Source organism: Mesoplodon mirus, assembly GCF_964341445.2.
Source record: "Mesoplodon mirus genome assembly, chromosome: 8".
Classification (NCBI taxonomy): Eukaryota; Metazoa; Chordata; class Mammalia; order Artiodactyla; family Ziphiidae; genus Mesoplodon; species Mesoplodon mirus.
In genome coordinates this window covers 3,481,524-3,509,468 of record NC_138984.1, presented here as the reverse complement: position 1 = coordinate 3,509,468, position 27,945 = coordinate 3,481,524, and the positions used below count along the sequence as shown (strand labels likewise).

Sequence of the window (27,945 nt, the reverse complement as noted above, 5' to 3'; positions counted from 1 at the left end):
TTCCAGAAACACATTACCAGATAATAAAACAAAACCAGATAATAAAATTCTGGACTCCAAGGTCAAAATATAAGCAGAGCCCACTTCCTCCTTTGTACCTATAGAACTAATCATTCTCTTAACAAAGAGAGGCTCTGTTTGGGGGCAGTCGGCTTTAAGCATGGAAACTACTTATGCAGCATATACACTGGTAAATACAAGGCTATGTGAATCTTCATTTAACTCAAGCTCTTTGTACAGATGATGATTATTCACTCAAATGTCCCTCTGTGGATAGTGTGTTTCGCAATTGCAGCCGGACAGATTTTTTTCTCTTAGAGAAGTACCTTACCCAAGCAAACGTGACAAGTCAAGACTTTCGTCAAGAAGTCCGTGAGGTCTCCACTAGCTGGTAGGACAAGGGCATGACCCACTGCTGTGTTATTGATCTGGTTTAAACAAAAGGAAATCCTTAGTAGGAGTACACAGGGTAAGTTACCATTTGAAAACGTAGCCGAAGAATACACATCAATTAAATAAACACAATTATTTAATAAACACATCAATTAAATAATTATTAAATAATTAAATTAAATTAAATTAAATAATTATTTAATAAAAACATCAATTAAATAAACCCCCCATTAGATCAATATCTTCTCTTTCTTGGGAAGTGGGATTAGGAAGGAAGGCACTGATTATGACAGGAAAACATAGGTTTTCTTCCAATGAGATGAACCAGAGTTCAAATCCCACTCCTGCTGGACCTGAAGCACAATTACTTAACTTCTCTGGAATTCAGTTTCCTTAGCTGCAAAGTGGAGATAATGGTAAATTCCCATGAAGTTAGTTGGAAGATTAAATTGGATAATGTATGTAAAGTACCTGGTATAGCCTCTACCAAATAGCAGGGACCTAAATGTCATTGTTATCTAGCAATAATAATAGCAACTAACAAATATTCACTCCGTCCCTCTCCCATGGGCCCAGGTCCAGAAAGGGATTTAACAACAAAGCAAGTTATGAAATCACTTCCAGAAGACACAGAATGTCCTGCCCATCACAGCTCCTGGCACATCATCATTAAATTGAATAAATGAATGAATATTTGACTTTTTGAACTTGCTGAAACTATGCTTTTTTGGAAACATGCATGGTTCTGGATCTCTCAGCCCTCACAGGGGGAGATGTATACATGATCCCCTAATAGGAACGTAAGGCTGGTAGCCCAAGCCGGAGTCGAAAGCCCAATACTGTGTTCTCAAATTGGCCTGGAGTTTGGCAGAATAAACCTTAAGAGGTGGTGCCAGTGACCCAACTGTCTCTTGCTGACGTGGCAGTGATAAAACCGTAGAATATCCAGTTTGGAAAGGAAGACGCTAGGGACCATCTCATCCACCAGCCTCTGTCACAGGTGAGAAATCTGAGACACAGAGAGCATAAGTGACAGGGCCATGGTACTCTTGGTGGCTTAAAGCTGGTTGGTGGTTGGACTAATACTAGAGCCAAGACCTCCTCACTCCTGGTCCCGCTGTGTCCCTTCCTGCCCACCATCCACCCATCCTGGACTGCAAAACCAGAATCAGCATTGAGTAAATATTAATTGACTAATTAATCTTTATATATATATATATATACACAATTAGTATACCAATTATACAAGTCATTTAAGCAAAGAATAAGGAAACACTTAGCTGCTTCATAGGCTGAAGCTAATGCTTCCTTGTCCTATGCTTAAATAACTTGTTTCATTGTTAGATGCCAGCCTGGCTGAGAAATGTTTGAACAGGGATGCAGCTTGGATGTTGGGCTTGCTGATGTCTGGAGAACCTCCCAAGGAGACTGTAGGCCTCCAGGGTCAGCTTGGGAGAGTCTCATCCAAGAAGCAAAGAGGGACCTGGTGGGAATAAGTCATGGGCATTTGGATGTCCATCTAGTGCCAGAGCTATCAGACTGTTCTGGAAGTCTCACAAGTGAGACCAGCCTCATCTAGAAGCTATGGGGTGCAAACCCATCAGGGAGGGTACAGTTGCACCCAAGCACCTTCTCAGAGTCAAGGTGCCCAGAGCACAGACCTGCAGGGCGTTGACCAGCTGCCGGTCCTCCTGGCTCGTGAGGAACAATGGTGTGATCCCAGCATCCGAGAGCTTGAGCACGGCCTCCCTGAGCTGCGGGGACTCCCTCGTGGGTTTATTGCTGAAGAAAACAACCACCTTCCTCATCAGGAATCCATTCCGCACCCGCTTAAATGTGTTTCTGGCCACGAAGGACATGGCAGTTTCCAGACTCTGTTGCTTGGATGTCAGAGCCACCTGAAGGTTTTTGATCTTGTCCTGGAGAACAGACTTCTTCTTGGAGTCAGCAAAGCGGATCTCCGTGGTGACCTCATTGTTGTAGGTGACCACGGCCACGCGGGCCCCCCGCGGGCAGTTGCTCTCGGCGATGGTCAGGTCGTCCACGATCTTTAGGACCACATCCCTCATCCGGCTGAACGTGTCCTGGGTGACCCCCTCGGAGGTGTCCAAGGCGAAGGCCAGCTCCGTCGGGAAGACAGGGCATTCCAGGGGCCCTGTGGGAAGGGGGAGGGTTTTCACAGACAAACTACTTCCTGGAAAGGGGATCTTCTGCTTTCCTCGGAAGGAAGTCCAATTACTGAAATGACTTACCGTAGCAGCAAGCTAGAAGAGAACAGAGAGGAGAGTGAAAGCCTGGTCCACCGGGTGCGAATTTCACACATAAGGATAAAAATGAGGCACAGACGGCAGAAAATCGTGTACTTACGACATTTATCTTTGATGCTCTGGACAAGGGCACATTGCTGGAAAAGGAAAGAAGATGTAAGAGAACAGATAGAAAAAGCTCACGGGGCAAGGGCTCGCGAGGCACACATGCAACTTACGTCCATCGAGTCACCTCTGCTGCCTTTGTAACCCTGCAAAACAAGGACGGGGGCTGAGATCTTGCAGACATGAGGGCTGTGGAGTTTCCCGCCAAGGAACAGCCCGGGGCCCACAGACACATGACAGAGAGAACAAGGTGGGCCCTGACTGACCTTGATCATTTACAGGCTCTCCCTATAAATTTGATTTAACTGCTCAAAGAGCAAAGGAGAGACTTTGAGGACAGAAGTGTTTCCCCTGTAAGATAAATAGCTCCACGCCCTGGAATCCAGGATACTCATTGCAAATCAACGTAAATCACACATTTGAACTTGAGTCTAAACGCTGCTTCTCCCAAGAGGAGAGCTGCCTTTCCCCTGCTGGATTCCTACATCCTGTCAGAGGAGGGACACCCAGGAGTCACTTAGCTACCCTGAGGCTCCAGGTCTAAGCATCCCGGGATTCCACCCCAGGGATACAATCATGGCTGCCCTCGGCATCTCATCCCAATGTGTGGCCACCGAGGGTCAAGCTGTCACCTCGTGGGCTGGCCAGCATCTTTCCATCCGGCTGCCCCTGCTCATCCGTCCCCCGCTGCAACTGGACTAACCATCTCCTGCTAAAGGCTCCTCTCCAGATTAAACACCTGACTCTACCATCTTCTCCTGGGTTCAACCAATCCAACCCTCTAACCTTTCTTTCTAAGGATGATTTTTCCACTTCCTGAGTTATCTTTTCCATTCTTCTGTGAACCTCATCAATTTCAATGTCAGGAGACAGTACAGGAAGAAATTCAAGCAAGGAAACAAAGACATTCATGATGAAGGATATGGAAAGGCTGGAGAAAGGTGCCCTCCTGGCTCTAGGTCACTAGTGGGGTTTCAACCACAAATCAGTAGCTCCCTTGGGGATATTATAGACCAAAGGGAATCTTCCCCAAACCGAGGTCTATACTATACTTCTTCCACAAGATGCAATCAAGAGGTATTCAAATGTGTTGTCTTTAGTTTGTCTTCAACACAAACCTCAAGCAAACCTACACCAGGAAATTGTAAAGGCAAATTACGATACACCCTAGATTATAGAGTTCCATGTGAAACTTGCTTTAAAATTTTCTTGGTACTCTAAAGCTCAAAAGCTCTTTTCTCCACTGTGGTATCAGAAGGGAAGTGGTTAAAAAACAAACAAACAAACAACAACAACAAAAATGCAGCCAGCTCTTTTGTGAGGAAAAGAGGTAGTGGAAAGTTTTCAAGGAGGACCACGTGTAAGGCACCCAGCCCTCGGGCAGCTTGATTGGAAATGGGTAGGTACTTACAGATGGTCCTGCGTAACCAGGGTCTCCCTTCTGTCCAGCTATCCCTGGAGGTCCCGCATTTCCCTAGAAGTAGAAAAAACATTACTCAATTGTGGCAGAAGATGGAGAACTCTCAGCTTCTGCAGTTGGAAGGGGTGGTGGAGATGATCTTGTTTAATGTCCCCCATCACCACAAGGAATCTTTCACTTTAAGAGACCTTAAGTGTCTCCAAAATTCAGGTATAGGCACAAGTGGCCCTAACAAAACTGATGTGCATCTCCCACAACTCTGTTCTCTGGCAGGTCAAGGTGAGATAGATGTTGCCTGAGAATCTTTAATAAGACCACTATGGATGCATACGAAAGCAGTAACTGACAATTAATTAGCTCACTTTTCGATGTAGATAACCAATCCAATGTTTTAAAACTCTACCATGAGTAATAAATGATCTAGTTTGAATGTCCTCACTGAGAAAATTAACAGGATAATTACAATGAATTTAACTATATTTTTTAAGCTAAAAATAACTGTTAGAAGCCTTTACCTGATTTTAGGCCACAAGTTGCTAATTCAAGACTCAGGGCAATCTTAAAAGGATGAGTAAACATCCACTACAGAGAATAATCCAGAATGAAAAGTAGCTTAAGAAAGAGGAGTCTTTTCATGGTGGGGAGGCAAGAGAATACATGGTCTCAGCCTGGCTCACCCCTGAACTTGGAACCCTAGTAAGCACTTCGTGCAGCTCGTGAAATCCTGTCTCCGCACCGTCTGGTGGGCATGACCAAATATGTCTGCGCAGACTGCTGATGTCAGTCATTGTGAGACTTGAGTCCCCCGGCACCGTGCGAGGAGTGGACCACGGGCTAGTGACCTTTGAGACGTATTAGACGAGGGGGCCCTCCAGACCTCCCTCTACAGGGAGCATGACCAAAGGAAGACAGCACAGACACAGCCGCAGGGTGTCCTGAGTACATCCGTCTAAGGCTTAGGATCCCTCTACTCCCACCCCATACGACCTCTGGCCAGGTTGCAAGCGAAGAAGGTTAACTTTCAAAGAAGCAATGGAGTCTTCAGTGTGCAGACCTGCTACCAGGAAGGTGCAGGCAAACTTACCCTTCGGCCTCTGATGCCTTTGGGTCCCAGTGCTCCGTCTGTCCCCGGCTCACCAGGATTGCCCTGGGAAGAGAGCCAGGAAGCAGCACATTAAGCTCTGAGAGGCAGGTCTAGCAGAGGGTCCTGGGGGCCTCTGGACCACACTTCCCAGAGCGGCCAAATGGCTAATTTTGATGGATTTTCCACCAAGTTACCGGCGCAGCTGTGGCATTTGCAGACTCAGTCTAAGCTTAGTGAACTTGGACTTAGAAGTTACATTAATGCTAACATCATACAGATTATACTAGCATCTTAAGGTTTACAAAGTATTTTATTTTATTACAAAGTATTCATTTAATCCTCACGAGCACCATGACAAGGGCATATTGTCATCTCCATGTGACTGATGAGGGAGTGTCTTGGAAAGTGTGGGCCTTTCCCAAGGTCACTTGATTAGTAAGTGTCTGACTGAAGACTAGACCCAAGATAGGGTGACCTTCAGTCCATGATCACATCAGACTCATCCTAAAACAATGATGCTGTTTACCCCTAGGGGAATATTTACCTTTGGTCCTGGGTATCCGGGGAATCCTCTTTCTCCCTATAAAAAATAAATGACTCAATATTTGGTCCCAACTTAAAGTCATCTAACATAAATTATTCTCGAGCAGAAAAAATATATCCATAGCATCACCAAGAGGAAAAATTCACTACATTACAATTCAATTTTGAGAGATAATCCTTTAAAAATACAGCATGTCAGAAGTTCAAGAATCTCGGCAGACACATACTTTTTTGCCTCTGCGTCCCTCACTGCCAACTCCATCCCGTCCGTCATCTCCCTAAGGGTGGAAAAACAGTGTTACGGCAGGTACCCCTGTCAGGCACACCACGACCTTCTTTTTCTAAAGCCCTGAGCAGTGGGTCTTTGTGTCCCTGGAGTGTTCCCAGATCAAGGTACAGCTCAAGGAAGAGTTCCTAGCCCTATCCCACCCTCCAGTGCAAACAAGACCATGTCTGTACTAAAGAACTACTACGAGCTATTGGTAAAGATGCTATTTGGATGTAGAATCAAAGACGCATGGAACCAGGGAATCTTAGAGTTGATAGGACTCTTGAAGGCCACCGTGATCTATGCATATAGGAGTCTTTGATTCCACTTCAAAGCAAGAACGCAGGACTCAGTCTCGCACCCTCCTGAGTCTCCTGTGCTCAGCCCTTACCCCCCTCTCCCCGGTGCCCCTTCCCTTCGTCCAGGTCATGCCTCTAGACCGCCTTCCTTCCCCAAACCCACTTCCCTGTACTCGGAGATGTGCCCCTATCACTCTCTCCTGGGGGGCTTTCCGAACTGGACACTGTTGATTATTTCAAAAGAATCCAAAGAATTTGCATGAAATATACATTAATATCTCTAAAACATGCACAGAACATGCTCCTTAGTTAATTTAAACAGCTAAAGAGCTGTTGCCCCAAATTTATAGAAACAGAATCAGGAAGAGATGTCATTGAATGGTTTGAGTAGATTTTAAAGTCTGGTTTTTTTTTCCCCTCTGCTTCTGAGACAGCAATAGCAATGGATTTTAAAATTTTAGTTAGCTGTAGAGAAATTACAAACACAAGAAAAGTATTTTCAAGCTTTGGGATTGTGAGTCAGATCAACCTGGTCCACTCGTGTAGTTTTTAGGTGTAATGACTCATCTTACAGAAAAATTCCCAATGTACTCGAGATTTCTTTTTCCTGGATAGAAACGTACGTTACAACATTATTGCAAGAGAGCAGTTAGGGTGTTTTTAAATAACTTTTTTAAACGAATTCTCAAAGTTAGAATTTCCATTGCTGGGATGTCTCATTCAACACAAACCGTTTCAACCTGAATTGAGATCTTATCAAAGCCCATTCCATTTTAAACCAAGGACGTTTATTTCTTTGCAGAGAAGCTCCATCTAGTTGAGCTCCAAAAGCATTTGCAAGACCTGAAATGAAGGTGGTTCAAGGGTCAGTAAACCACCACATTCACTTCTCAGAAAGAAATCAAGAAAAAATGTCTCTATTCACTCCCTCTCCAGTGAAATAAAAATTATTTTGAAACTTATAAGCAGCAGGTTTCACTATTTTCAATCACATCCCCAGTAATATAAGAAGCAGCTATCAAGCTGTCTCTTTGTGGAACCAACGCAAGTTGCAATGACAAAGGCCAGCCCAGCACAAGGCCACATCTCCCTGCTTCCTGAGCATCTCAGTGGAGTCAGTGGCAGCCTGGGCCCCGTGCACGTGTTGATCTTACCGTCTCCCCACGAGGGCCTCGGTTCCCGATGCTTCCCTTGGGTCCTGGATCTCCGGGCTCGCCCTAGACATAAGAAACAGGGCTGAGACACCTGTGGGTCTGGGACTATTTAAAATGTGATTCCAAGCCCTGCCCTTGTTCTGGGTGACATCATCGGTAGGGTTGCCACAAGCTGCTAACTTCACCTTTTAGATTTTGATGTTAATGATTTTTTAAATTTCAACGTCCACGTGCGGACTCCTGGAAGAGAATCCAGGAAGGCTTGTGTTGGTTCTTTTCATCTTCATGGCACGGGGACGTGCCGACAGGGAGGAGAGAGAGACGGGAAAGAGGAAGGCGTGGAATTAGCAGTGAAAGCCAGTGTGGCCCCACGAGGGGCAGAGAGGCAAAAAGGCTGGAGTCACGTGAACACACTGCTTTCCCCGAGAAAATGCTGCCTCTCAGACTGGCTATGATGAATAGTCGTTGTTCTCAAGGCTCATAGAAAGGCAGCCTGCATATAGCAAGCTGCTGTTATCCAAAGCAGCTGGGCTCTGGGACCCTTGGATTAGCTGCACGTGGCCAGCGGGGCTGCTGTGCACAGTGTCAATATCTGGAGAATATTCAGTGCAATACGGAAGTGGTCCTAGGCTGCTTGTGCTCCAAGGGCCCTGAGGATGCTGAGCTGTCCTCACAAGCCTGTGCTCGAAAAGATAGGGCAGTTCAGCAGAGGCTGGCAGTTCTGGTTATGAGAATGCAGGCCAACCCACTGCACACAGCTCATGGGTGCCCTTAAGGTGGGGACAGTGATCCCACTGGCCCAGCCACTGTCAACAGGGGAGGCCTGGTGGAAAAGACCAGAGGGGAGGAGACGGGATATGCAAACCAAGCAGCTGGACAGACTGACAAACGAGGGAGCGGTGACATGGTGTCTGGCCAGGCCCCGGCCTGGGGAAAACGAGCTCCAGACAAACCTTTCTTCCCAGGGGCCCGGTTCTGCCACGTTCTCCAGGAGCACCTGCGGTCCCCCCGTTTCCCTGGAGCATGAGGAGAGGAGAGAGTCAGTGAAACATTCACTCTCTAAGCCAAAGCGGTGGAAGCCCGCCTCTCGCAAGCCCCACCCCACCCCCTGCTGCCCCGTGTGGAGGTCAGATCCTGCAACTCTCTGCCACTCTCAGCCCTGGAGACCCCAGTGCAAACGTGCATGGAGGTGGCTTGTGCAAACCTAAAATATGAGTGTGACCAGTTTTCACAGGTGTGCACACGTCTCAGTAATTAACGTTCACCTCCTAAGTTACCGACTAGGGGACAAACACCGGATTTATGTAGCTTTACCTCCTCTCCCTTTCCACGCCTCCACAACGAGCACCTGACTTTACAGGTGTGGAAACCTATACACACTTTCTCACCGAGTGAGTGAATAAGTTAACAAAGGAACATAGCTCTTAAAATGAAGTGCAGCCTACAGGGCCCAGAAATGACCCTGACAGATGCGGCAAATCCAGATGGTGGCAGCTGTTTGTACTGTTAACTATTTGAAGGGCTTCAACTCACCTCTGCACCATCTTAAATTCTTGACTAATCAGAGCTTAAATAAATATTTAAAACAAAATAGGTATTTATCAGATTTCAAACTTGGGAAGGACTTTCCAAGCAAATAGGGTCTCTCACAAAGTTCCTACTTCCCCTGTAAAACATTTTTGCGTGTTTATGTAGCCTCAGGCCAGTTCATTGCCAGTTTATTAGTCATTACTAATTTCTGTAACACATTATAAGATGGTTCCCTGTTCCTAGTAGACCCAAGGGACACCAGAGTATGGGCACCCAGTCCTAGCTCAGCTACACCATGTTTCTGCTCATCATCAATAACAGCCAAGATAGATGTTGATGTTTGCATTGACAGCAAGTTTAAGGAACATCTTCCATGTCGAACTTGAGGATGGGGAACTCCTTACACAAATACCAAACCACAGGGGCAATTTCCAGGGGCCAAATATGAAATAATACAGAGTAATCTGAGAATTTTGGTCGATTCATCTGATTTCCTGCAGATCCACCCTAAGACTTCTGCAATGAGGCCCCTCCTTCCTTTGCTCACCTCCCAGGTGGCCTATGTTTGGAAGGGGCAGCATTGGGACTTAGCCCCTGGAGCATCAAGAAAAACCCCCTCTAACTTCCTCAGGGTGAATGAACCAGTTGCTCCGAGGACTGAGGTTGGCCCCAGGTCTGTGCTGCCAAAGAGTCGGGCGGAGGGGTCTGTCTCCTGTTCCACCCTTCCTAAAACATGGAACTCTCAGCCTGCTGGGGCAACATGCTATCCACTTAGCTAAAGAGAGGGGTGGGATCAAGACAGACTTACCCGCGGTCCAAGAATGCCTTGTTCACCGATCAGGCCTGGAGGGCCGGTGGGACCAGGAGGACCCTGAAAAAGTAAAATGCCAACGTAAGTGCCATGTGGAGGTGACACACCATGACTGCCATAATATCCACACAACGGAACATCATTCCACCATGGAAAGGAGCAAAACATTGACACCAGCTACAGCATAGATGAACCTCAAAAACATGGTGCTGAGTGACAAAGCCAGACCCAAAACCTATGAAACGATTCCATGCATGTGAAAGGTCCAGAATATGCAAATCCACAAAGACAGAAAGGGAGTTAGTTGGTTGTCAGGAGCTGGGGGAGGGGCATGATTGCGTTATGGGTACAGGGTCTCCTCTGGGGGATGATGAAAATGTTTCAAAACTAGATAGAGATGATAGTCGTGCAACATTGGGGATGCACTAAACGTCACCTTAAAAAATTAATTTTGTGCTCAATTTTGTAAAAGCCATGGTCACCTCAATTTTTAAAAAAGAACATGGTTTTAAAGAATCAATAACACGAACGTATTGGTGTCAAAAAAAAAATGGTAGGGCATCTGGGAACATGTCACAAGGCACGCAACCACACCGGGGGTACTGACCTGTGCACCTCTGGTCCCCTGCTCTCCCACAGAACCCGGCTGGCCGGGACCGCCCTTGTTGCCCTTTGAAACAAGAGAAGATGTAGGGAAGGGTCAGCGCTCTGTTCTACAGTCACATCTGCACAGGGGTGCAGGGAGACAGTCACAGCTGTACCAGGGGTCAGAAGTGAGAGGGCCATAACTCCAGGGAGAGACATTCAATACTCGGGGGCACTTTGCACTCTTAGGATCGAGTCGCACTCTTCCCTCACCTTTTCCTCAAGATGACTTCTCGACATGAAGCTCTTTTGGACCCAAACCTGTCTCGCACAGGTGGGAGGACAGAGCCACCAAGACATGTGACTTGCTTATGACCAGGTAAGTGGGCACGTCGCAGGCAAGAGGCCCCCAGGACGCTGCCTCCCCAGTCATTTCCCTTCCCTTCTCCCCTCCCCACCGTCACTTTCATTTTGTTAATCATTTCCACTGCCATCATCGTTTTTGTAAGTCTTACAGAAGAGGCTACATTTAAGGAGATGGTAGAAAAGATGGGAGCTACAAGCTTTGATTGCGAAGGAGAGAGTAATTTTTAACTTGCGGGTGGGGTGGGGACCCTCTCCCGAGAGCACACAGTGACTGACGTTGTGATGACAGCAAAGAGATGGTGACTTTGAGGCTTACCTTAGCCCCTGCTGGTCCCCTTCGGCCAAAGCCGCCCTGAGGAAGAAATCACACAAACAGTGAAAGGGAGGCGGGGAGGCTGGGGGAGGCCGGGCTCCCTGGGACTTAACCCGCACCTTCATGACACCCTCTGGGCCCCAGACACTGTGCCTACCCAGCCCAGAGGAAACTCCCATGAAGGGACACCTTTTCTCCCGCCCTCCCCTCGGCAAAGGTTTTCTTCCACGCTGCCCTTGTCAATCATCCACATGGACGGTCTGAGGATGACTTCAGACCTGCCAACCAAAGTAAGGACCCCTCGGGCTGCACGGCCCCAGACAGTTTCAAGTAAGGAATGTGAAACAGGAAGGTCGACCTGTCTATTTTTCTTCCATTTTCCTAACTGGAGGGAGAGGTAAGACGTTAATTATAATGGAAGGGAGTCCCAGACTCTCCACACTGTCCCGGCCAAATATAACACACACTCGGTTAAGTAAAGTATTCAGCGTGGGCGTATGTGAACCTAAAAGCCCGGCTGCACTTGGTTTGGGCTCATGACTTGGCAACATCTTCCCCGATGCTCCAGAAGTGACCCTTAGTTCAAATAAACGTGGGCTCGCTCTTAAGCAATCCATTAATTCCCACCTCAAGATGGCTTCCTCTTCACTGGAAAGGTTTGGGGTGGGAATCCATCCTGGCTATATCTTTGCAAGGTTAGGGGTTGAATTCTGGAGCCTGTGACGCACCAGCCTGTTACAGGCTTGGCCTCTATCTTCTGCATCGACCCAAGAACCACCTTCTCTTCTCCCAGTGAACAAGCCCCATGATCTTCTGGGGCCACCATTCTGCCCTGATTCACTGTAATGGCAGCTTCTTTCATGGAAGCCCTTGGCCTCCTTCCAGGGATGACATATGGACAAGAGGGGGAGGGACGCGGCCAGGCCACTCTCCACAGAGTAGCAATCTGCCTGCCACTTCCAAAGGGGACCTCACCGAGTATGACCAGGGGCCACCTGTGCTCAGGCCATGTGAGGAGTGAGGTAGCCCAGGGGAAGGATGCCTTTCATCTGGGCGTGAGCCTGGCTTAGTGATGTGTCCTAAGGGAAGACAGCCCTAACTTGACCGCACTGATTTCAAACCCAAACTGACACCCTGTGCATAGAATTAACATGAACTGTATGCTTGACTGTATTTTAAGTCTCTTCATGGAAACAAGCTTTGGCTGTACTCACGAACTAAGCTGTTTAGCACATTATAACAATGGAGTGTTTCCTCATGGTTTTTTTTTCATTGTAGAAATCAACAGCATTATTCAAAAATAATACTCAAAAGCTTTTAAGGTACATTTTCAAAATTTAAGTTTTCTTCTGAATTTTCAAAGCAAGGTTATGCCCATAGTATACCATTTGCCTAGGGCCGAGAGTCATTTCTTTTCCAGGCCCTTGTCAGCACACACCCTCTGATCGTCCACTGCGGACCCCTAACCATGTGACTGCCATGGGGGAAAGGGTTGAGGGGGCCCCGATCTGGCCCCCATCCCCAGCCAGATGCTGAGCAGACACCTTTCTCAGGCACCCACCAGCGCCCTGAACTAGCCGTGAGAATTTACAGACTTCCAGACACATCTTCTCCCAGCTAGGAGGTCTGAGCTCTCTGTAACCCTGGGCCCTGGAAGCACTCAAACAGCTTCCCAAAGATCATTCATCTCCCTTTGGCTTCAGCAGTTCTTCAACAAGACTCAAAGACGAGGCATGCACTGAGCAGTCTACAACAGGCATTTCTGAAACGTCTTGAAAAAGCAATTGCGAGATGCAATTCACTAGAAAATTGACTCTGGTTTCACTGCTGGAGTTACAGCGGTACAAGAAAAACAACTATCAAACAAAACAAATATACACCCCATCAGCCTCCCCGCCCTTTATCCCCTCACTCCCTCTGTATTTGTGTTTCTGTTTAGATTTTTTTAAACATTCAGTGGGATAAAGCCCAGCCAAATATTCGAAAGCAGCAAAGATATTACTTTTAAAAGTGTCTGTTCAGTATGTTTTGGAAGGGGAGGGAAGCGGGCTGAGGGAGTCCAGAGTGAATGATCAGAATGAAGGGTCTGCAGAAGTAGCAACACACGGGGGACAGTGGTTTCCGAAATCGCCTTAAATTCCCTAAATAAAAAGTTGCTGAGCAGCTCTGCCCCAAAGAGTGTCTAGCAGAGTTCAGTAAATATCACCACAGAGCCCCCGCAAACCCCAAGAGGCACTCACGCTTTTCCCGGGTTCTCCAGGCCCGCCAGACACCCCATCTGTCCCAGGGAGACCCTGTCATGGAAAAGAAAATTAATGTAAGATTCTCATCTGCAAAGAAGAACTTGTAACTCAAATATCGCACAAGACGCTGGGGAAAAGGAATGGATACACACAGGGCCAGTCGCACACTCTGGGGGTGCCTTAGACCCAGGTTCACTCTGTCCCCCACAAAGCTTAGTTTTGATGAGCACTTTCTGGAAATATCTATGGGGCACAACTCTGCCGAGAGGAAGCCCCTCTTGGGAGGGGCTGTTTCTGTTCCTCTTGGAGACCCCTTTGCCAGTGTGCACACTGGCTTCCTGGGGCTTTCTGCTCCCAACCTCAGCCTTGTACATCCACAGCCTTAAAGACCACGTCGTGGCCTCCGGGGCTGGCAGTGAACCAGCTTGAGTTTAGTTTCTCGGGCTCTCGGCACAGGGGCAGTCTAGGTACACAGAGTGCTGTACCATGGGGCCGATGTCTCCGGTTTCTCCTTTGGGTCCTCTCTGCTGGCTGTCCTGTCCTGAGTTACCCTGAAAAGAGAACAGGTCGGGAATAAGCCACGTGTGCAGGGAAAGCCACTGCTGCTGGGTCAGTGACCAGGAGAATATTAGTGGTGGTCTGAATGCCAGTTGCTTTGGCCACATCCCATCCAGATAACGCCCATCTCACCCTGATAGAGCCTACCGTGGGGTCAGCAATCACTCTGAGCCCCAAACAAGGGGGGAGATGGCTCTTCCTCCCCCCGGGAGGATGGTGGCCAGGCTCACTCTTGCCTTGTCCTGGGCTGGACCAGAAGAGGCTGGCCCAGCGATGGTCACTTGTTGACAGGTTTTAGAGACCCATAAAGCAAGAAAAACTGCAAACTCTTCCCTTTTCCTAAAGCGAACTTAAAGTGTCCTGAGACCACATTTTAGGGAAACTTCTCTGGTCTTCACATAAGAGGCTTTGCAAAGACTTATCTTTGCAGCGAGAGAGTAAAGACATCTTGAGCCACCCCAAAATTCTAAGGAAAGGGCAAACCACATATTTTGCCAACATGTTTTAAAGCAATTTCAAGAGTAAAATTCTTCCTTTCAACCCACTTCTCCCCACAAATTCCTTCCCCTGACTCAAGTCTCAAATCGGTGACAAGGATTTCCCCTTACCGAGTCACCTCTGATCCCAACATCCCCTCTTTCTCCTTTGTCTCCTTTGGGTCCTTTGTCACCCTAAATAAAAACCACAAGCAGAGACTGGGAATTAGATGAGTTTCACATATTTATCTCACTCTCAAAATTGCATTCTTCCAATCACAAATCTTAAAAAGAACAGTGTTCAGCATTTACCATTTACTCATTTGCCATGAAGGTAAAATTATTTCCAGATACTTCAGGTAACCCACAAGTATTTATTGGGGACCCACTCTATGCCAGGCACTAGGGATTTATTTCAACAAAACACACTCAGTCCTTGCCCAATGGGACATACTCTCCAAACAAGAAAATATAATGTAAATATGTCACAGCTGACAAAGGACATAGGAGATGCCAAGGATGCACACCCCCGGAGGAGGTCAGGGAAGGCTGCCTGGAGGAAGCGGTCTTAACATACACAAGTAAAAGAAATAATCCCTAAGTGAAATGTTCATAGTTTTTCCATGACAGTAACACTGCAGAAATATACTTACCCTTCTTCCTGGATTCCCTTTCTCTCCAGAAATACCAGGCAATCCTTTGTCTCCCTGCCAAAGACAATGATAAAATGTCATTCCTGGCATAATTTCTACCACAGACTGAGGTGTTAGTCACTGGAATCTTCAGGACCAAAAGCAATTTGCACTTAGAGTGTAAAATCACTTACATCTTCACCGTCAAGACCATCCAGTCCAATTTCTCCTAATTCACCCTGTGAGGGGACAAGACACACAGGTGAGTGTAAAATATGGCAAAACACTGGAAAAGTTTTAAATATAAAAAGAAAAGCAAGCTTAAGTACCTTCTCTCCTGGGAATCCACGAGAGCCCTAAAAGGGAAGGGAAGAGAAAACATTAGCTCCTTCCCGGAGGCTGAATAGAATAGGCTAGAATAGGCTAAGGGCTCTCCTCTCCCTGTCCCCAACTTAAAAGTCAGTGTCTGGGGCTTCCCTCTGGCTCACTGGTTAAGAATCTGACTGCCAATGCATGGGACACGGGTTCGATCCCTGGTCCAGGAAGATCCCACATGCCGCAGAGCAACTAAGCCCATGCACCACAACTACTGAGCCTATGCTCTAGAGCCTGCAAGCCACAACTACTGAGCCCGTGTGCCGCAACTACTGAAGCATGTGCGCCTAGAGCCCGTGCTCTGCAACGAGAGAAGCCACCGCAGTGAGATGCCCGCGCACCGCATCAAAGAGTAGCCCCACGAACCACAACAAGAGAAAAGCCCACACACAGCAGCAAAAACCCAACACGGCCAAAAATAAAATCAATAAAATAAATTTATATTAAAAAAAAGTCAGTGTCTGAAAGTTCAGTGTTAGAGATTCATCTGTTTGGCTAGCTCTCTCTCTATCACGAGGGGCTCATAAAACTAACTTGCCTGGACCTGAGCACTTGGGTAGTGTTGGCTCTCTGGGCAGGAGGGCTGGGCCCTGAAGGCCAGGGACAGGGCCTCCGAGGAGGCCCCTTTATAACATTGCAGTGGCCTGTCTCTCAAACTGCAGCAAATTGAGGAGAAAGTTCATCAGCCCTTGACTCCAAGTATTTCACACGCAGAACTTTCCAGCACATGAGTCCTTTCCCTCTGTCTCTGCCCCCTCTCCACTTCCCTCACTCCTCCCAGGTCCAGGGGCTGAAGCTGCCGGGCACCAGCCTTCTCTCTGCCCTGGCCCACGTTCTGTCTGTCCTCGTCAGTGTGTCCTGGCTGCTTCCCATTGCCATACCAAACTGTTCCTCCAACCTCAGGCTCCCTTCCTGGCATGGAGTGTGTTCCTGAAACCACCAGACCCTGGGCTGCTTCTGTGAGAGGCCATTGACTGCCAGCGCTGAGCAGAGAAGCCGGGGCAGGCATCTTCCTTCCCCAGGAGGCACTGGAGAAAGTGTCCCCCTTCTGCACGTGCCACCGACCGCCCTCTCCCCGCTGGGGCCTGGTGCCATGGTCCCCTCCCCACACATGGGGGTCACTGTACCTTTATGCCCCTCTGCCCGGGGCAGCCCTGGAAACCTTGAGTGCCGTTCACACCAGGCGGGCCGCGCTCACCCTGTCAGGAGAAACAGAGGCATTTTGCAAGTTGGAGCTTCTTGTCACGAGTCTCCACTGAGTAGGGAGCCCTGCGAAAGGCGTGCATTAGGAAGCTGTCCACTGGCTGGCGGGCTGATGGGCCAGGCGGGGCCTCCAGCATCCCCGCCCGCGGCCCCCGCAGGCCAACCTCTGCACAGGGCCTTGAACCTGCAGTTCCCTCCCCTGGAGGGAGTGGGGTCTGGGAGTGTCTGCAGCACAGAGGGCACCTCCTGGTGGGCGGAGGATAAGCAGGCCTCAGGGTACAGGGTCTGGGTGGGGGCTGGGCCCATGGAGAACCCTCAGGCTGGCTGCTTCTCCATATGGTCCTGGGCTCCCAGCTCTTCTATGGGGTCCAGGCTCAGCCCCGACACCCGGCACTGCCGGACGGGACCTTGGGGGCTTCAACTCTTCCCGCTGGGGCCCTTTCTCCCCATCCCAGGGCTGGCCATGGTCCTGGGCTCCCAGCTCTCCAGTGGGGCCCAGGCTCAGCCCTGACACCCGGCACTGCTGAACGGGACATTGGTGGCTTCAACTCCTTCCGCTGGGGTCCTCTCTCCCCACCCCAGGGCTGGGCCTTGTTTTAGTGTCTCAAAAGTTCTCAAACCAATTCTGGGCAGGATCCTGCTTCCCGAAGGCCCTGCTTCAGGCTCTACCCACCCCCAAATGGACCCCTTGGTGACTGATAACTCATAACAGCAACCGCCCTCTGGGAGGCTGCCCTCAAAGGGCGTCACCACTAAAATCCTGACTGGGTTTCCCCTGCACCCCCGGCTCCAGCTGCCTCTCAGCTCTGCCTGGATGTCTGAATCTGGTAGATGCTGGGTTTGCCATCCTGAGGGGTCCTCTGTCTCAGAAGCCATTTTGTCCCTCCCTCTGAGATGGAACACGTAAAAACCTGCACTTCCTACCCACATTTGTCATCCTCAGATTCTCAGACTAGTTTCCGTAGTGTAGAAATCTGAGTCAAGTTGTTAAGAAAGTTAGAAAGTAATTTTTTTCTGGTGGAAAAGACTGGAAACAGAACAGATGAGGAACCCCACTGTTCAATCCCAACATGTAAAGAACAAGGAGGGAACAGAGATTTAAGGAATAAAACAACCTTTACTTACAGGTCCACCCTCGTCACCAGGATAACCTCGATAGCCATCTTCTCCAGGAATACCCTAGAACAAAGTAAATCGTTTCCTTGGTTAAATGCTGTGGTTTTCTCTGTTTCCTATTTAAGCATCTCTTCACCCCCCTTCATTTGGTAGAGCGGTGCTTTCGGTGTCCCTGGAACGTGACGGTTTCCTACTCATTATTTCAGTGCAATTGTTCTATCAGGATCTTTAAGGCTCTTGATCTACCAAGAAATCCTGTGCATTTCCTATAACTTAGAGGCAAATGTGAAGAATCCCTGCTGGCCGTCCTAGTGAGGCTGCCAGTCAATGATGCCACTGGTCTTAACATAATTTTATAAAAGGAAGAACCAATGCACGAAAGAACCCAGTGGAAAGGGAGGAGGGAGCAGACACAGGGACAAGGTCTGCACCTCAGATCTGTCCTGCAGTGCAGCTAGTTCCTTCTCCTCCCTTTCCCGTCTCCCCACCATCATAGCAGAGAAATTCCCCAGCCAAAGGAATGACGGCTCTGAAATCTAGTCTCAGGTGTAAGAAAAGGGTAAAACCACCATACCTTTGGCCCAATGCTGCCAATGGGCCCTCGGTCTCCTCTTTGTCCAGAGCATTTGCAGGGAACCCCACAGCAGGCTTTCTCGGCGATGTTGTCCTACCAAGACAAAAAACGAAGCTCAGATCTCAATAAATGTCTAGAAAAAAGGCATAAATGTGCCGTCTGAGGACTGTGGCATCCACAGCAAGAGATAAAGTTACCTCCTACAGCACTCCCTTGAAGGCTGAGCCATTGGCGGGTAATACAGTGTCACAAATGGACTCTGAAGAACCACCAAAGATAATGCATCTTATTCACAATGTCACCTCAGGTTGGGCCTTATTTCTAGAAGTTTCCAACATAGATATTCAAGCTTCAGATGTTAAGCATAGCTTACATATTTTTAAGCTCCAGAAAGTAAAACCTGACAAACCATTGCAGACGGCCAGGATGGAAGGTGGTTTCAGAGCAGAGACCATACACCCTTCCCCGGAACCCTGGTCAGAGCCACGGAACATGGCGCCAGCCTGGAGGAGGCCTGGGAGCAGCTGCGGGGCGGGATCCCTGCCTCTGGGTCACAGGCACCGCGCCACCAGTCACCAATGACTCCAGCGCCCATCAGACACCCTGGACATTCCCTCCCATCCCAGCCCCTGGCCTTATGCGGGAAAGCGCACACCCAAAGTACATTTCTACCTGCTAAACTCATGATGGTCAATGCCTTTTCTTGCTGTGAATTTCCTACAGTTTTCACTTTCTCCCATGTCCTAGGTTTGTCAATTAACTCAACCTCCTTCCACTCAATAAAAAAATCCAAATTGTAGCCCTGGGAAGAAGGTCGGAGGGCAGGAGGGAGTCAGCTCGTCCCATAGGGCACCGCTGCCTCCTCCAAAGAACCCCTGAGTTGAACGCTCAGCCCCTTCACGTCCCAAAAGCCCCCAGCCTCACCCCCAAACCCAGACGTTAACCCCACCTGCTGAGAGACTGAACCCAAGAAGATTAGGAAGCCTCATGGGGCGCCCTCATTTGCTCCAAAGGGAACTAGAAAAGAATGCAATGGAAGCCCCTTTCCACCCAGAAATGGTCTTTCGTTTCCTGCATATTCTTGTTTTCCCTGTTTCCTGTTGACAGAGGGAGGGGTCAATCTCAATGTTATGGCTTCTCAACAATCTTATAAATGAAAAGAAGTCTCTTTAAAGGGAGCAGAGGAAACTCTAAGGCGACAGCTGCCTCGACACCCATGCCTGGGTGGCCGTCTTTCCAGTTCTCAGATAGCTCCGTTTCCAGGACTCATGTTACGGCAACAAAGTAGGTCCCAAGTAAATTACATGAATTAAATTGCCCACCCAGCGGTCTCTCCTCCATTTGTCTGGTGATAACGGACTGCGTTATCCTGAGATGCCCAATATTGTGCTATCTAAACCAGTTTGTGTGTAGATACATAAAACACTCACAAGTTGCTCCGCTAGTTCATAGTCTAGGTCCAGCAAGTTCAGTCTCAGGGGCCGGTTGTAGGTGAATCCTCGCCCAAACTCCAGCTGCATCAGCTGCTCCAAGTTGGCGACACGTTCAAGGCCCACGAAGATCAGAGCTCGGACGCCTGGGGGGACAGGTACACTTAAGAAGCCTCACCTAGGCATTCAAGAGCCACAGTACTTTTCCTCCTGACTCTCTTTTATTTTTTAAAGAAAACTTCAGTATAAAATTTGGCCTTGGGGCCTCCCTGGTGGCGCAGTGGTTGAGAGTCCGCCTGCCGATGCAGGGGATACGGGTTCGTGCCCTGGTCTGGGAGGATCCCATATGCCGCGGAGCGGCTGGGCCCGTGAGCCATGGCCGCTGGGCCTGCGCATCCGGAGCCTGTGCTCCGCAACGGGAGAGGCCACAACAGTGAGAGGCCCGCGTACCGTAAAAAGAAAAAAAAAAAAAAAAAATTTGGCCTTTAATTGAACCATGCTTAATCACACTAATTAGCTGCTCCGAAGAGTGGAAATACTGGAACTCTGGACTCCTCTGAGTAATTGTTTCTGATTTGTCAGTAAGTAAATGGATTAATGTAACTCTAGGAAACAACACCATGAAGTTTATTCATACATAAATTCTCAAGCTCTGGTCTTATGTAACACAGGTATGCTGTGGGAAGAATTGAAATCCCACATCTCCAAAATCAGATGATAGCAGTCTCATCTCCATTGCTCTGGAAAAGCAAGCTAATAAATAGAACATTCTTATGATAAATTATGCTTCAACAAATTCTTCTTAAACCTCTAGTGTTGGCATCCACTTTTTTGATAGCCAGTGCTACCAAATTCCAAAGCAGATAAACAGTCAAATAGTATATCTGATAACAGGTACCATTGCAAACCAGTCACCTTAAATTTGGAAAGTGTGCTTTCCAAATTTTAGGTGAAAGTGTACCTTTTCTTAACGTTGGAGTAATTTTGAGCTCTGATAACTGCAAACGGAAAATACAGCAAGATTTTTTGCTATAAAATGAATTCCTAGTTTATATAATACAGCCAAATGAATCAAAACTTCATGTTCTTTTACAAAAGCATCATGCTTTCTAGATGTTCTACCACAGGAATGAGCCTGAGACCCCGTGGGGTCTGTGCCAGGACTTGGTAATAGAGCTGTCTGTGTAAGTACGGGGTCCTTGCTGTCCCATCCTGTAGCCCCAGGCAGGCGACAGAGGACCAAAATGCTGGGATGAGGTGTCCTCCAAGAGAAGCCGCTCTCCCAGAGGGTCCCTTAGTGGAGTCGTTTCTCTCCAGCCCAGCAGTGCGCCTTCCTCACCCAGGTTTACTTCTCCCATAGAAAGCCCCAGAACCCACCTTCTTGTCGGAGTTCCTCCGATGCTCTTTGTAAATCAGCCAGATCTCCATCCACCCCATCAGTAAAATGAATGACCACCTGAAGATAAAAGATATGTCAAGCGCCAGCCAAAAGTAAAAGAAACATCACAGACCCTTGAGAGGAGGATTAGCCAGTTCAAAGCCACCACTTTACAGCGGAGGAAACTGGGGGCCAAGGTTGAGAAACAATCACCCCATGTTCATAGCTCCTTGATACTGTGCAATAAATGAGGTATAAAATAAATGGGTATAGGGTAGGAGTTGATTTATTTAAAAGCACAATCAACAATGGAAGTAAAAAGTTTATCTCATTCTCTTATTTAGGGGGTGTAGTTTCTAGAAATCATGCGTATGCATGGGCGTGTACATGCGTGCGTGTGTGTTTGTGTGCCCGTTCTGTAGGCTCCAAAATTCATATTTTGAAGTCCTAACCCTCAATGCCTCAGAGTGTGACCATGTTTGGCAATAGGACTTTTAAAGAGGCAATTAAGTTAACTGAGGTCATTAGAGTGGGTCCTCATCCGACGACTGGTGTCCTTCTAAGATGAGGCAATTAGGACACAGACACACATAGAGGGAAAACCACGTGGAGACAGAAGGAGAAGACGCCATTTCCAAGTCAAGTTGAGAGACCTCCAAGAAAACAACCCTGACGCTGCTCTGATCTCAGAGTTCCAGCCTCCAGGACTGTGAGAGAATAAATTCCTGTTGTTTAAGCCACCCCACCTGTGGAACTTTGTTATGGCAGCCCTAGCAAACTGATTGTGTATGTGTGTGTGTGTGTGTGTGTGTGTGTGTGTGTGTGTGAACCAATACAGAGAAAGAGAGAGATAAAAGTAAATACAAATAGAGAACATAATGCATTTAATGGTCAGGACTATGATTAAACATGAATTACTCACAAATTCAATGCATTCAAGCTTAATTACTGATTTCCAAGAATTTTTTTACTGCTTTAGTAAAACTAGAAGCAGATATTCCATTTCAGCCCAGCTGATAATAAAGGACTCTTACATACAGGCACCGCCAACCCCATCAAACATGAAGCGCCTCTATAGAAGAACAGTTTGGGGAGGGGGCTTCCAGGCATCAAGGGTTTCCCCTGCCCAGTAAAACCCAGAGATGGCACAGGAAGCGGAAACGAGGCAGCCGTTCTCACCTTCACACTGTCTGGCGAGGCCTGCCGGAACTTGTTCTGGTAGAGCTTCAGCGTGTCCGCAGTGAGGATGTAGGGCTGCTGGGTGCGCATGCTCTGGAACTTCTCAAACAGCTCTGGCTGGTACTCAGCAAAGTCAAAGGCCTCCACGGGGCCTGAGGGCATGTTGGCCACCACGGACACCTGCACCGTGGGCAGCTGGCCGCCACTGCAGCTGATTCTTTGCATCTGGCTGATTCTATTCAGGATGGTGTCCATCTTGGACTCAAAGCCCCTCTGAGCCACAAATATGTTCTGATCTCTTGAGCCATCAAAGCCCAGAATCACATCCAGGTTACAGACTGTAAAGGGAAAAGCAGGCCATGAGCTCGAAGTCGAGCTGCCGAGATGTGTTCAACCTACAGGCACAGCTCGGGACGTGGACCAGGACACCACGCTCAAGTGCAAAAGGGGACCTTCTGTGTATGAGCTCTGAGAAGCAATTAGATCTGCCTCTCTCACTGGGAAAACTCATGCTGACTCTTCGGAGCCAAAATTGTTGGCCATTCAGTATGTTTGCTTTGCTGGTATTAATCAACTTTGGCATGGTATACAGTCAGTGTCTATCTAAATGCATCCCGAGTTTGTGCTTTAGACTAAACACACTTGAGAACGCAAACCCTCTGATCTCAAATAATTGATCTAATAAACCTACAAACAGACACAGGCATCAATCAGTCTGAATTATTTAGGGGATTAAAGAGTAGGGGGCGGGGAGTAAATCTGGTAAGAGCAAGAAAAGACAGACATCCACTCCTATCCTGGAGCCACATCCGATCACAGTGGTAGGTGACAACCAGGACCCAACCCACGTGGACGTAAGTCAATGCCTGACACACCAGATGCTATAGGAGCCCAGAGGCCAGCGCTGGGGATCTGGGTAAACAGGTAACTCACCAACATCGACAGGACATGGTTGAAAACATGCACCTAAAGGGCATTACCTTTGGAAACATCAGGCACACCAGGACATAAGGTTTCATGCATCGCGTCATGCAGAGTTTCCAAAACCTGCTCGCTCAATTCCGACAGCTCCTGGACGCTCCCCACTCGGAACGCCGTGGCACTGTTGGACGCGATCTTCCCCACCTCCTCTGAGTCGATGTTCCTCACGCCCACCGCGAACACTTTGACGCCTCTCTGGGTGAGTGCCAGGCTCGCCTCCTGGGCATCCTCCACCGACCTTCCTCCGGTGACCACAAAGGCAATCTGCGGGACTCTCTGATCCAGGCGGCTGCCTGCCTCTGGCACGAAGTGATTCAGCCGCAGGTGCTCCAGGCCCACCTTGGTGTTTGCGTGCCTCCCCCCTTTGTAGACCACCTTGTTGATGGCATCAATAATCTGCTGCTTGGTGGAAAAGTCCTTCAGGAAGAATTCGTCAGTGGGGTCAGAGTTGTACTGGACCAGCCCCACTTGGATGGAGTCCCCCCCTTCATAAACCGTGTCCACAATTTCAGACACGAAACGGAGCACTTCCTGGAAACTGTCCCTCCGGAAATTGATGGAACCATCCAACAGGAACACGATGTCTGCTTTCTTTTTCTCTAAAGATGATTCCAATGAAAAAAAAAAAAAAAGGAGAAATTTGGTTTCTATATCCAGAACAAAAACACAAAATTTAAAATGATTAAAATAAGGCATTCCTGTAATTCATTCACAGTGGACACCTTGGGCTCTATTCCATGCCTTTAGAGTTCCTGAATTCACAGTCCTCCAAACACGTTTAGGTGATAAATGATAAATCACCTAAACAAAAGGAAAGGAGACGTGAAAACTCAGTGGAACTGAGTCCCAGGTATCCCGGGCAAAATGAGATTATGCCATGAATTCAACAGTCCGTGATATCAGGGGTTTTAGGAAATGCCACTACACACTTTCCTCCTGGTCAAAAATAAATGACAGTGTCTGGAAGGAGTTGGGGGAGGTGTGCTAGAGGCGGGGAAAGGGAGGGCTGAGAGAAGCAGATTGGAAAATGGGAAGCAGACTCTTGGAGGATCACCAGCCAGCATGCCGAGAGCTTGGTTGGAGCCTGTGAAACTCAACGACATTTGGAGATAATTCCCTAATTTCAATCAAGGGATCAAGACTGGAGGAGAGAGAAGGGGAATCCGGAGCAGTGTGAGATGTTCCACCACCAGTACAGAAGGAAGACATGAGAGAGCTCAGTGGAGTGCAGATGCCCCATGGAAAACCAACCCTAATCATTTGCTCCAGACGTCTGAGGGGCTCTCCCCTGGGGTAGGAGCTAAGAAAGACGTGGGTTGGTGGAGGGGCTCAGTTCGCTCTTGGCAGCCCCCAAGTTCAGACCCAGGAGCATGAGGTCAAAGCTGTAGGTGGACAGCTCTAAATTCCCGACGATACCAGTCCAAAGAAAGAGGGTTGACTGGACCATGACCCCACCTAGGAGAGAGGCTGACTTCCAGTCATGTTCGGAGGGGTGTGGATTGAACAACTTCAAAGGTGCCATTTTATTCTGAGAGCCAATGAGTCTGTGGCTAACCCTCAATGCACTTTTATAGAAACTTTCAGTGGGGCTACGATTAGTCTCGTGGAAGCTCATGGAAGAATCAATGACCATATGCTTTCTGAGATGCATTTCCTTCTATTCCTCCTACAATTTCAACTCAATTATTTTCCCCGTATTTAGTTTCTAATTGTATGGCAGCCACAGCCCTGAGAGAAGAAAATTATTTAAATGAATGCTAATTGCTTTTTTTCAATTAAAAAAAACAATTGGTGTCCCGCTCTGTAGTCACGGGTACCACAGCTCATACCTGGCCGTGAGGGAGAGGGCGTGTCCACTCCCGGAGGGGCAGGGGTGACCCTGGAGGGTCCAAAGGAGTTCATGACCCTTTCTTCTATGTTGGGGAGCTCTCTGAACTCCCGAACCGTGAAGACTAGTCTGGAGTTGTTGGTGATGGTCTGCAGCTCCATTCTGTCGATGTTTCGGTCTCCTATTCCTAAACTCGCAATCCCCGCGGAGCTTATCACCTGGGAATACCTGGAAACATCGTCCTGGGATTTGCCACCCAGAAACAGAACCAGGTGTTGGGGCACCCCGTCTTCTATCCGGCTCCCGGCAGACTTGACAAAGAAATTCCTTGCCACGAATTCCAGAGCTTTGCCAGCGTTCAGCGGAGACCCCCCTTTGAACCTCAGGCGACGTATGGCATCCAGCACACTGGCCTGGGATTTATAGGTCTTCAGGTAAAACTCTGGGAAGACATCATTGCTGAACTGCACGACCCCAATTCTCACTTTATTAGGGCCAATGTTAAGTCTCCGCACGATCCTGCTAACAAAGTCCCGAATGTGTGCAATGCCATCCGGCCTCACACTGTCAGAGCTGTCGATTAGGAAGACGATGTCTGCAGCATCACTCTCCACGGCTGTGGATGAAAAGGAAAAAAGAAAACTCACTACAAGACTGGCACGCATCTGGTTTCGTTTCTGAACTTTGCTCTATGTTGCACCATAATATCAATTAACATGAAAATTATAAGCCGATGTGCATGTGTTTATCTCCTAGGCTTTTTTTAAATCAATCATTACAAATTGGGCCTTTTGCATCAAAACAATTTCTGCTTCTTGAAATATTTTAAGTTCTCCAAAACTTTCTCTTTCTGAGTTTACTGGATTTTAATTTTGGCTTTGGTGTCTGGGTTACAACTCATTTCAAAAATATAAATAGCACTTAGAAACGAATCCTGGGTTACCATAATCTATGAATCATGAACTGTTACTACCAGAAGGGATTGAGATCACCAGGATCAACATCTTTGTTGTGCAAGAAAAGAGATAGCTGAGGACAAAGGCCCTCACTTCATCCAAGGCCACCACTTAGCTAGTGACAGCCCGGAGAATCCCAACTCGCTCCAGCAGGCCCCACCATCGTTCCTGGTGTTTGATTCATAGTATTTCTTTTTCTCACATATCTCTAGCAGTTATACAAAGTTTTTATTTTCACTGTTATGCCCCTATTTTCTTTGCATGAATCCATTTTTAACTATAAATTAATCAAAAGTCCTAGGAAAGATGAACCATGGCTTCCTATTAATTAGAATTCTAGGTACTTCTTGGGTGCCATTTATTAAATAGCTCATACCTTGCCTCTCAACAAATTCAACATTTGCCTCATAAACCACTGACTACTTATCGTGGAAACATAGCACAGCAAAAGCTGAGCAGGTCATGGAATTGAACCATTTATCTTGAGAAAGAGAAAAGCTGGCCAGGCATACACAGCCAGGACTTGGATTCTCCAGTGGCACATAAAAGATTTCACAGAACATCAGTATCAGGGACAGCCACGCCCTGATCATATCTGAACACTGACAAAAAGAAAACAAAAATCACCAGACACTCCCCATCCTGGATCATAGGCATGACTACTGCTTCTGTATCAATTTCAGCTTTAGCCATGACATTTGGTAAGATATCCAATGATAAAATTACTCCTTCTCGACAGCATTCGATCCGGGGCAAAGTCCCATTTCCTCAAGGCTTCCACAAAATCATCTATGATGAGTTCAAATCCTATCATAAGCCCTTCCTAACACCCTCTCGCTGTGATGCCCTGTGGTTCACCAGCGTGTGTGTCCTTCCTCCCTGCCACAAGCAATAGATCCAGCTGGTTCAATCTCAGGTGTCCCGTTATTTTAATTTTACTTGTGAGCACCATGGCCTTAGAGCCTGTTATTTTTTATGTTTTTTCAAGAAGACACAACAAAGAACAAGAAACGCCCAGTCTTACCTGGAGGAGGGTAGCGCGTGCTGGCCAGGAGCTGCTGTATCTGCTCGGAGGTTAGGGTTGTGATGGGTGTCAGCAGTTTCTGCTCCAGGCTCGGCAGCTCCCGGAAGGTGCTCACTGAGAACACGTATTCAGGGCTCAGGGAGATCTTCACCAACTGCTCCTGGTCTGCATTCCTTCCGATTATAAGTGGCGCCACGCCAAACTGCTTGAGCTCTACTGCCGATTCATCTACGTCATCATCAGACTTCCCGGAAGAAATGAGGATCAGGAACTGAGGGACTCCCTCTTCAATCCGGCTCCCCAGAGGCCTCTTGAAGATATTCCTTGACACGTACTCCAGGGCGCCCCCAATGTTGATCTGCCTCCCACCTTTGGGCCGCAGCCGCCTCACCGCGTTCTGCACCTCGTCCTTGCTGGAGTGGGCGTTCAGCAGGAACTCCACCCTGGGGTCCTCGCTGAACTGGATGACCGCCACCCGGGTCATGTCGAAGCCCACATCTAGGTAGTCAACCAGCCTCTCAATGAGGGTACGGATGTACTGAAACTCGGGGCCGGCACTTTGGGACCCATCGATGAGAAAGACCACATCCCTCTTGCCGCCGACACCTGTGAATCAAACGTTATCATAGGGCTTCAGCTTCATTGGCACCAAATTCTTAGTGTTCATGAACGGCCTCCCAATTTGTCAGAGAACTGCCACCTGACCGGTAAGGTATCCTAATTCAGACTATTGGAGTTAGAGTACCAGTCCCAGGAGAGAGTCCTGGGCATCTCAGGGATTACAAGTCAGAGGGAAGAGGAGGAAGCAGCAAAGGGCAAAAGGAAAAGTAAGTCAGCAGGAGGAAGAACCTAGA

General features: G+C 48.1%; 1 protein-coding gene across 1 annotated transcript in view; it reads right to left on the bottom strand.

Moving 5' to 3' along the window:
- The window catches only part of COL6A3 (collagen type VI alpha 3 chain), an 81,281-nt gene that overhangs the window by 20,167 nt on the left and 33,169 nt on the right, over positions 1–27,945 (bottom strand). Inside the window, exons 8-36 of the mRNA XM_082631322.1 lie at positions 27,092–27,697; positions 25,113–25,727; positions 23,283–23,882; positions 22,303–22,640; positions 21,123–21,201; positions 19,746–19,891; positions 18,316–18,408; positions 17,751–17,804; positions 16,550–16,621; positions 15,377–15,403; positions 15,242–15,286; positions 15,069–15,122; positions 14,548–14,610; positions 13,867–13,932; positions 13,379–13,432; positions 11,142–11,177; positions 10,482–10,544; positions 9,872–9,934; positions 8,487–8,549; positions 7,534–7,596; positions 6,040–6,090; positions 5,814–5,849; positions 5,270–5,332; positions 4,177–4,239; positions 2,879–2,911; positions 2,761–2,797; positions 2,646–2,657; positions 2,055–2,548; positions 332–428 (exon numbers count right to left, since the gene is read on the bottom strand). Of these exons, the coding sequence (XP_082487448.1) occupies positions 332–428; positions 2,055–2,548; positions 2,646–2,657; positions 2,761–2,797; positions 2,879–2,911; positions 4,177–4,239; positions 5,270–5,332; positions 5,814–5,849; positions 6,040–6,090; positions 7,534–7,596; positions 8,487–8,549; positions 9,872–9,934; positions 10,482–10,544; positions 11,142–11,177; positions 13,379–13,432; positions 13,867–13,932; positions 14,548–14,610; positions 15,069–15,122; positions 15,242–15,286; positions 15,377–15,403; positions 16,550–16,621; positions 17,751–17,804; positions 18,316–18,408; positions 19,746–19,891; positions 21,123–21,201; positions 22,303–22,640; positions 23,283–23,882; positions 25,113–25,727; positions 27,092–27,697 (4,086 nt within the window). The remainder of the gene's footprint in view (positions 1–331; positions 429–2,054; positions 2,549–2,645; positions 2,658–2,760; positions 2,798–2,878; positions 2,912–4,176; positions 4,240–5,269; positions 5,333–5,813; positions 5,850–6,039; positions 6,091–7,533; positions 7,597–8,486; positions 8,550–9,871; positions 9,935–10,481; positions 10,545–11,141; positions 11,178–13,378; positions 13,433–13,866; positions 13,933–14,547; positions 14,611–15,068; positions 15,123–15,241; positions 15,287–15,376; positions 15,404–16,549; positions 16,622–17,750; positions 17,805–18,315; positions 18,409–19,745; positions 19,892–21,122; positions 21,202–22,302; positions 22,641–23,282; positions 23,883–25,112; positions 25,728–27,091; positions 27,698–27,945) is intronic.